The 9,770-nt window shown below is 39.9% G+C and overlaps 1 protein-coding gene across 1 annotated transcript; it reads right to left on the bottom strand.

Moving 5' to 3' along the window:
• Positions 1–1,949: 1,949 nt before the first annotated feature.
• Positions 1,950–3,892, bottom strand: LOC148037887 (uncharacterized). The gene has a single exon (XM_087676852.1). The coding sequence runs from the start codon at positions 3,520–3,522 to the stop codon at positions 2,158–2,160; it is 1,365 nt and encodes a 454-aa protein (XP_087532978.1). The 5' UTR covers positions 3,523–3,892; the 3' UTR covers positions 1,950–2,157.
• Positions 3,893–9,770: the final 5,878 nt, after the last annotated feature.

Genomic DNA, 9,770 nt, shown 5'->3' with positions numbered 1-9,770 from the left:
GAGGTGGGGCATATTTGTTGGCTTCTCTCAAACCTTCTTGATGATAATGCTTCACACATGGAGTCCTCAATACCTAGTGAAGCAATAGCAAAGCATAAATGCACATGGGATCTCCTAAATCCTCCACAGTATTAGCAAGAAAGGTGAATTGAAACAGGGGTTGTCTTCCACAACATGCAGTCTCACCACGCTAGTTAACCTTTGATAACAAGAGAAACACTGAAAGAATCCAATGTCTGCTTGAAGATGTTTCAATGTTTTTGAGTTCATGTTCTAATGAAGTTAAGAAGCCTTAACTCTTGTTGTGTTTCCAAATTGCAGTCAACAGAAGTGAGTCTCGTGGCGTTTTTAAAAAATCCTTACGAAGTCAAGGAGAAGCCTTCTTGCCTATTCTTTCCCACCACAAATCACTTGTTGTATTCTAAATCTTTAAAATACACATAATCTAAATCTATACCAATCTTCATCTTTTTACTTTAAAAAATGCTTTTAAAATTCTTGAATTCCCTTTGTACAAATTGTGATAGATGACATGTGGGATTAGCTAGTACATAATGGCCAGGACACACGTAGGCCAATTGACTTGCACGAGTTGACAAAAGTTGTTGATTACTTGTGTGTGCCTTGTGCTTGCTTCTTGATTTTGACCTCACAAAATTACATACTTGGTGTGGTTTACGCAGTAGCTGTAAAATTGGTGGTACTTCATGGACTCAAGCAAGTTAATGCGCCATGGCAATCAATAACATGCCAATCCTCTTATAGACCGAGACAAGTTTCATTCTCCTTTTGTTATGCCTCTGTCGATCTCTTTCATCCACACGAGTCGTCAGAGGAGGCTCCACTTGGATATGTAGTGGAGGTAATGCTAGAAAGTGAGCTGAGTGACTTGTCCAGCCCTAGAGGGCTTTGGGTCCCTCCATGAAGATTCAAAAGAATGGTGAAACTATTCGAGTGTCACCCACAAGTACATTGAAAAAGCGCTTAAGTAATTTTGGACAACCAAAGATGGTAGAAGATGTAAAGCCTTTAGAAAGGCCTCGTGGATCACTAATAAGAGAATATGAGTTATTTGTCACTAATGTGGCCCCTTTACCCTATCTAATGATCTGATTCTGTATGAATTTCTATCGCATGCCGCACAATGGGCACAGTCTCATCACACTATTAGCATGAGTAAGTAACTGGCCATTCATGTGTACCCTCGAATGTCTGATAAACTTAAGCTTTTTATGGTGCGGATCCTTCATCAATTCAAACAGGTTAGCATACGAATCAAATCCTTCATGTCACGTTTAGCAAGTTTTCTTAACAGAAATCTCGGTGCACTCGACTTTTCCTGCACAACACAGCATCCTACACTACATGACAAACATGCTTATTATCATACACCAGCAACACAGGAGCTAGGATTGAGTGTGAAAAATTAATCATGAGATAGACTGTTGTTAGCAGGCTGTGCCCATACAGCTTCAACATAGGTTCTCTACTTTGCATCTCTGTCACTGGTTGCCTTACTTGACTGTCTGCATTAAGTGCCTGACCTGATCGTGCTAATCAAATTATCATAATGCAGTATCTTCGGTTCAACTGATTCTAATCACCAAAAAACCAGTCAAGTAAATTCTCCAATACGTAGGTTAGTTTAGCACTGCTTAGCATGCACTACCAGTAATCTTCATCCAACTTCCCTTAGAGCAAATATCACTCTTATAGCACACTCCAAATCGTCAATGTACACAAACAATGTATCAAAACAGATTACATTGTTTAAACCGGAATGACCAACATCACAAGCTCAAGCATAAAGTGCAGTATTAGCCGGTCCATGAGCGAGACAAGGTAACTGCTGGATGGTGAAAGCAAAAAAGTAGCAATGCATGTGCATAACTTGGGACTGCACGTCAAATGTATGATGGGCATAGCTTTATCTCCCCAACACAATTCAGTTTATGAAGACTTCCCATTGATATTAAAGTTGAAACATTCACCTTAAGCAGTGAGAATAGCTGAAAAGGGAATCCAAGAAAACAAATCAATGGTGCTTACTAAACAACTAGAAGATACAGCCACATTTCCTGGGAAAGAGCAATCCTAGTCAATGTTACCTCCCACCAGCAATTACTAGTGTCACTCAAGTGTATGACACTTTATTGATCATTCTAACTGCTGACTTAAATGTTCAATCGCACAAATCAGCTTTCTCCTTGGTCCTACTGCAGGCTTCCACATCCTCTTCAGATCATCCATATTGAGTTGTAAAAGCTCCAGTTCGCTAAACATTCTTCTCTCAAACATCTCAGTAAATTGACCAAGTCCCACAGACAGAAGCCATCTACTTAACCCTCCTGCTCTCTCTAACTGTCTCTTTAATGTCAAGACCTTGAATGCTTGATTGGCAGTTATCAGAGGCATATGAGGGTAGTTTGGAAAAGCTTTTTCCTTTCTGCGCAAAGAGCTCGGTTTGGCATTCGCTTCAGATAAGAACCTATTAACACCATGCACAACCCTTCCTTTCCCTAAAGGATTGGCGGTTCTATTGTTGAGACATCCGTTAGAGATCACTGTCTTCCTCTCCAATCCAGTGAAAGGCATACCATGCAAATTTTCCCCTTTTGGAGTACTCTCTTGAAGGGGCCTGCTATGATCTGCCATATCATGTGAAGTCCTCTCCTCTGTAGCATGCTTTGGTAAAATGTTGCCATCATCTGCACGCACTTCATGCAGATTCCTCCTTTTTCTGACATGCTTCAGTAATAGCCTACGATCATCTGCAGAGATGCCCCTCCGCTTAGAAGCATGCTTTTGTAGGTGGCTGGCACCATGCGCAGACAGCTCAGGGCTCGTCATCTTTGTATCAAGAAACTTGTTTTGTTGGATTTTCCTGCCCCCCACATCAAGAGAAGCCCTAGAGGCCAGCTCCGAGTACAATCCTCGTTTTCCCTTGGCTAAAGTGCCATTTGTTTCCTGATTATCTGAAGCAGCCATGCAAAGCTTATCTCGTGCAGCCTCTTCAGCATTCAGGCTATCTACTGAGGCCAATAATATATCCATGCTAGATATCCGTGGAGTTGCCAGGGAGTCATCCCTTGTGGTCGATGTTGGCCTTCTCCGTTTGGTACCTTTAGTTGACAAAACGCTGCTCCATTTTCTCTTACCTTTGCTTTCTGATGCAGGTGTAGCCTCGCCATCATCAATATGACTCTGTCTAGCACTTGAGACGTTTGCTTTCGGTACTAGTTTCCTACCCTTACCCCCTCGGACATTTTTACTGCTGATGATACGGCCGGATGATGATTTCTTTAATCCAGGTCTGACTAACTTTGCAGCAATCGCACTCGGAGGCTTCAGTTTAGCCTTTGGCAGCGAAGGGATGACAATGACTATCCGTTGTTTTCTGACTTCAATCCATGAATCATCAACGTCGTGAAGTGTTAAACCCTGGGAGGCTGCAAGATTTGAGCCTGCCTCCTTTCTCTTGGTAGCTATGGCAGCCAATTGCTTGCGCTTGGTCTTGGCCATCACTGTGTCTATTGTGCAAAACAAGATCCAGCCCGAACCTACAAAACGAAGATTGCCCGCCTGTTCTTGAACAACAAAGTTGTCATTTTTCTTGTTTCCGAAGATCACCACTTGCGATCAAGAGCAAAGGCAGCACAAATTTGCCTGGATTTTAGGGTTGGAGCTCTCCATCTCGGCAATCGGCATCAGAAACACAATTCCCTGCGTTTGGCGATTAGATCAGAAACCTGGCAACAGAGTCAATTATACCACTTCTGCAGGATCCGGGGAAATGCCCGTCATCACACAATCGCATTCATCCCTCCCTCTCCCTGTTGTAACGCTTGCCCTGCCCCTCTCCAGAATCAGAATCTGAAAGCTCTACACTACATTCTACTACCCATGGGAGATGTACTTATAAGAAATCATCTATATAACTTGCCTTCCAAAGGAAAATACCCCTTTTTTATATGTTATAAGGATATAAAATGACTTTTTATACTTTGCTGAACTTATAACATCTTTTTGAATTATAATTATTTTTAAATAACTATAATCTTATAAATTTTATTAAATAAAGCATTATTTCTTTTGAATTCACGTGATATCTTACATGTTTTATAAGGTACACCTTTAAATGCTTCACATCGACATCATAAATACTTAAGGTTTTCACCTAAGTGCACATTAGTTTACCAAAATGGAGTGCATTTTGGAACTTAAGCCATGGTTCACCCTAAGTTTTATTGGGAAGGCCGGCCCATGGCCAATTGTTGCCAAGTTTGACACTAGGGCTAGTGGTATTGGTGAAGCCTTAAGCAAAGGTGAGATAGAAGATGTGGAGGTAGATGGTAATGTTGAAGAGACTAAGTGGTATGGTGTTGGGTGAACTTGTAGGACTACCTACAAAAGCCCCTTCTTAAAAAGCACTATGGCCCACCTTTCTTTGTGGTGCCTTGGACCTTTCTTTGTGAAACCCTAAGCTCATAGTCCAAGAAGACTCCTTACCATTGTTCGAACTTATTCTCCCTTGTCAAAACTTTGAATACCTTGCAAATTAGTTCAAAAGGAAGCCGATTGATTAGTTTTTAAAAGAGCCAATGAAATTGCATCATCAAGGATATGTAGAAGACACCATCAGTCTCAAAACTTATCATTGCTAGATTTGCAATTGATCGCATATTCTTGGTCTATTTGTAGTCTATAAAGCTAGAAAGCTTCAATTGAAGTTACCAAGAGGTGTACTTGACACCCAAGAACATTTAAGAAGACATTTTGGGCTAATTTAGTCTCACGAGCATGCACCATTGCTACAAACTTAGAGGTATACATATGTGCATCACCATTAAAGCTTCCATTTGTGAAAGGAAAAAGTAGAGGTATAGCTCTCATGGAGAGAAGTCTTGTGCAAAACTCATCTTATTCATGGGCCAATTACCCTCAATCAAGATTCCAATCTACCTAATTGTATTTTGTGTGGATCACAAATTGTGATTAGGTTTTTGAAGATTGTAGTTGCAATATCAAGGATATTGGTGTTAATATCTATACTTTAGGAGAAGGGGTTAAATGTACAAATGCATGCGTACAAGATTTCTATAAAATTAGTGCTCATGTAGGAGTTGACTCTAAGATGACATCATTGATTTATTATATTGGTCACAGGCTGTCTATGACAAGAATATTGTTAACTGCAAATGGGAAAATAAGTATACAAGACTAGTAAAGGTGTAATGTGTCGGAAACATTCTAGTAGAATTAATAGTTTTGGGATGCATTAATTTATTTTAGGCACCACCATCCACAATGCGAAACTAAAATTTATTCAAATCATTTCTTGTAGTTGCATTACTAACTTGTAGTACTATTTGAGAGCTGGGCTCACTCCTTGCAAATTATAACATCTCACAAAGTTAGGTAGGAAGACTCACACTTAGAAGTGATTATGGATACTAAGCTTCTATTTAGTTTTGTTAGGAGAGAAGAATCCACCATGTCATTGTCTATGTTGCCTTTAACTCTATAGAAGGTATGACCATCCGAGTACTTCTGTTTCCTTGCCTGGGTTTTTCTAATAACATTGGTTATGTATGTTGGTTGTGACATTGTCAAAGCTTGAAACATGAAGCTCATATGTGACATAGGGTCTGATGATGGCACCACATCTATGGTGATGGTTTATTATTCTTGAAGATTGGGCTATTATTGGGTGCCTAAAAGCTCTAGATAAGAGTGTTAGTGAGAAATCCTATCAAATTATCAGATGGGTGTTTGCTATTCATGTTGGGGATAAATGCGCATGTGCCTATGTCACCTTGTATTTACTTCACACATTGTGACCACACACTTGTACACTATAGGTGATGGGTATTCGTCACTGTCACTTTATTCTTTATTTTTTCAGTGACTATTGAATAAGGGAAGGTCGGTTACACATTGGGATTGTTGGAGTTTTCACATGCATTTTCTCTCTCTCTTGCCCTCTTGCTTCATCCACCAAAGCTCTTGCTTTGCTTTTACTTTTACTTTTGTGCTTCCACTCAAGCTCTACCTTTCAACTTATATAAGAGCCAACCATTCAAGGAGCTTCTTCATCCTTTGCTTTAGCCAAGATTCAAAGCTTCAACTCAAGATTTCATGATAGCCATTGTTTCTTCCTCCCAAGGTATGCATTGAGTCTTTCCTTCTTCTAGCTTATTCCAACTTGCTCTTAGCTTGTCGAGAAGCTTCCTAGAGCTAGCTAATCCTTATTCAAGGCTTATTGAGCTGCGCAACAGCCATTTATATTGTGGCACTTGAGGATACTGCTTTGTAGTTGTGGGAGAAGATATGTAATCTTTATGATAAGAAAAGTCCTGCTTCATAGAAATATTGGTTGAAATAGCTCATGGACCTTCACATGAAGGAGGGACTATGTGTTCACGCATTTGAATGAGTTTCATCTTGATGGATTTTAAACCAATGTCAGTGATGGTGTTGGGCAGGGGAAGAGGTAGATGTCTAGGAGGACATATTCTCTTTTCCTCATTCTCTTCTGTTCTTCTCCACCTCTTCTCTTCTCTTTGTGTGTGTGTGTGTGTGTGTGTGTGTGAGACATCATCTGGTGGCGGACAAAGGCAAAGAGCATTACCCTAAGCTAAGGCTAAGGCTTTATAATCATTAAGCCTTTATTAGCCATCACATGCTTGATACGAGGAGGTTCTTTCTCGATGATTCCCATTATAATTTTTCTGGCCGAATTCTCCCAAATAATCGAGTTTTCTTTGAACGAGGATCATGTTGATAATGTCGATCAGTTCGAATGGCGATGTGTATGAGAGGAGGTTGGCAGCATTCTTGCAGATGTCAATGAGCTCTACCAGTTTGTCGGTTATTTCATTTTCCATTTTTTCTAAGGCTTTTAAGCCTTATTAATTTCCCTCTAAGTCCCCCTTCACATGTGGGTGTATTGAATGGCCGAGGCATTACTCCTAACATTACACTGAGTAAGAAAGTCCATGCTACACCACGCATCGAGTTGACTTCATAGGGCATTGAGTTTCTGGATAATCTTCCTTGCTTGTTTTGCTTGTGACACTTCTCGAGTCATGGTACACTTTTCATACTTCAATGTGTGCTAATATACCTAAGGATGGTTTGAAACTCGAGGATGTTGAGGGTGCCTTACTCATCACAGAAGAGGAGATAAATAGAAAAAATGTGGATGTAGCACGTACTTCTCCTGCATTGACTGTTAGGGGTAGGCATGATAGTAAGAGCAGTAATGAACGTTGTGGTAGAGGCTCACAAAGGTCTCAGTCTTGCGGATAGTCTCGCAGTAAGTCTTATGGTCATAAGGCCTCTCTTACATTTAATTATTGTGGGAAGCACGATTATATTAGGTCATAGTGCCATAAGATATGTGATGATAAGCATAAGAAGAAAAAAGACAAGACCAAAGTGCAAGATAAGTCTGATGATTGTAGCATTGTTCCTATTAAGTTTGAGTCTAGTAACAATTACATCTTGGAAGCTTCTTCTCTTGTTGCTAGTTAGTTGACTAATATCTTGTCCAGTTTTTCTTAGTGTTGGTTGCTTGAGTTGGGGGCTTCTTTTCATGTTACCTTGCATAAGTATTGGTTTCATTCCTATAACAACATGACAAATTTTGTGAGATTATAGGAAATGACTTGGCATTTTATATTATTGACAATTTTGCTCTAGCTCATGAAGAAATGAAGGATCTTTGATTTTGATCATAGAAGCATAAGAGAGAGAATAAGTCAGCATGATTGCAACTACTTCTAAGGGAGAGTCTTAGCATATTCATCTTGAGCTAAGAGGCTTTTGTGATAGAGGTGCTCACTCTCTTCCTAAGTGGGATGCTATTTGAAAGCAACTTGTATCGTGTCATCGTCAAAAAGGCCTAAAGCAAGCATTGTGGATAGCTTTGCATAAGTACTAAATATGGCATCAAATTGCAATAGGCATTCTAGTTTAGAGGAATCAAATTTCTTTGCTAAATCAGCATCCATCATACTTAATGGTCGACATACTAGCAAAGACTAGAGGCCAGAATGAGGGTCACATTTAGTAGGGATGATCTAAGCAACCTTCTTTGGGGCACCTCAATGTTCAATTGGCTCAACTTGGACTAACTAATGGGATGGATTAGTAGATACATCAATAGCTATGGGCCTAGGCTCTAGATTTCCAAGCACACTACTTTTTGTTACTATCACTTGGTTAGTTGGAGTTCTGTGTGCATCACTCTATTGTATGTCATATGATGAAGATTCATTTTGCACAATAACTATACCAGAGGAAAGATGAACTTCCATGTCACTCAACCTTGGAACGAATTGTTTATAGAAGCCGAGATTGTACTGAAATGAAGCATAGCCATCAAGAAGTTGCAGGTCATGAGTGAGGTAGAAGACATATCTAATGATATCACTCATTATGTTGCTTTATCCCAATCAACTTGCAATATGTAGCTCTTCCTCTAAAAGGATTTTGTCGCGTAAGGGATCCTTCAGCAAGTTTATAAATGTTGACATCATGGATAGTCACAAGTACTCTCAGAGATGTAGGGGCTATATATGTCGGATCATGCAAGGAAGTCCAGAGTGCCTTTCTTTACTCAACAAATAGGTGGCAAATAGTTATTAAACAACTGCCATACCTTGTAGCCAAACCTTGACTAGAATACCATTTCCTTTCAAACTCACTTCGACCTTCTCCTTCGATGGCTCTCTCTTGTCAGAGTGTGCCTTGAGCAATTTCTTTAGAACTCTCTCGCCATTCCTTACTAGGGTTTTGGTCTGACTCTAAGTCATGCTTCTTGCCCTTCTCAGGAGAAGAAATAAGATTACCTTTACTGAAAGCAATGACAATCTAGACATTTGGTAAGCTCAAGTGTATTTTGTGTGCTTCATAGTTCACATCGCATTTGGTTACATGCTTAAAAGGTTTTCCAAGTAGGACTTTCTTGCCCATATCCTCTCATTTTGGAAGCACATAGAAAATTATGGGTAGGCTCTCAATCTCTACAATCAAAAGAATCATACAGTGTCCTAGGAGGGGAAAAGGTGATCCTCCATAAGATCTAATGATTGCATTTGTTGGGAGTGATTCAAGTTGACCAATCTCAATCCATACATCATAAGTCAGAATGTTGTAATTGGAACCAAACCATTTGGCCCTAGGATACGCAAGAGGCATTAGCTTGGACCTAGGATATGCAAGAGGCATTAGCTATTCATCTTCTAGGTTAGTGTTAGTGGCTTTGACCTTTCAAATGTTATGCTTGATAGACCTAGTTAGGGTGCTATTGGACACCTTGCATGTTGGACAATCATGTTATATATGAGTGATGCCACACTCAATGTATCTAAGACCCACCTTTGGGAAGTTATCTATCACCGTTGGGTCTACTTGCTGTGGATTTAGCTCTTGAGTTACTAGCTCATTCACCTTGTCAATGGATAGTTGGATGGGAATATACACTATTAGTTGACTCCTAGGGGTTTGTGACTCATAGCCTTCATAGTCTAGTCTACTATTAAGCACATCAACTAAGACTCTTTATATCTAGATTGCAAACTCTTTGACTCTTATGTAGTCACGGTCTTGCGTAGCCTTGTGTGTGCTCCTACTGTTTTGAATCACTAGAATTTTCAACCCTTCTTAGATCTCTCAACTTTGTTTCTTGGAGTTCCTATCTTTCAATTTATCTCTCTTAGGTCAATCTTCCTTGTGATCGTACAGTAAGTGCAAGTGTTGGAATT

This window comes from Lygodium microphyllum, chromosome 4, assembly GCF_053477565.2.
Source record: "Lygodium microphyllum isolate KBCC chromosome 4, Lygodium_microphyllum_v1.1.10, whole genome shotgun sequence".
Classification (NCBI taxonomy): domain Eukaryota; kingdom Viridiplantae; phylum Streptophyta; class Polypodiopsida; order Schizaeales; family Lygodiaceae; genus Lygodium; species Lygodium microphyllum.
The sequence above is the reverse complement of the archived record's forward strand: the minus strand, read 5'-3'. Positions and strand labels throughout refer to the sequence as shown.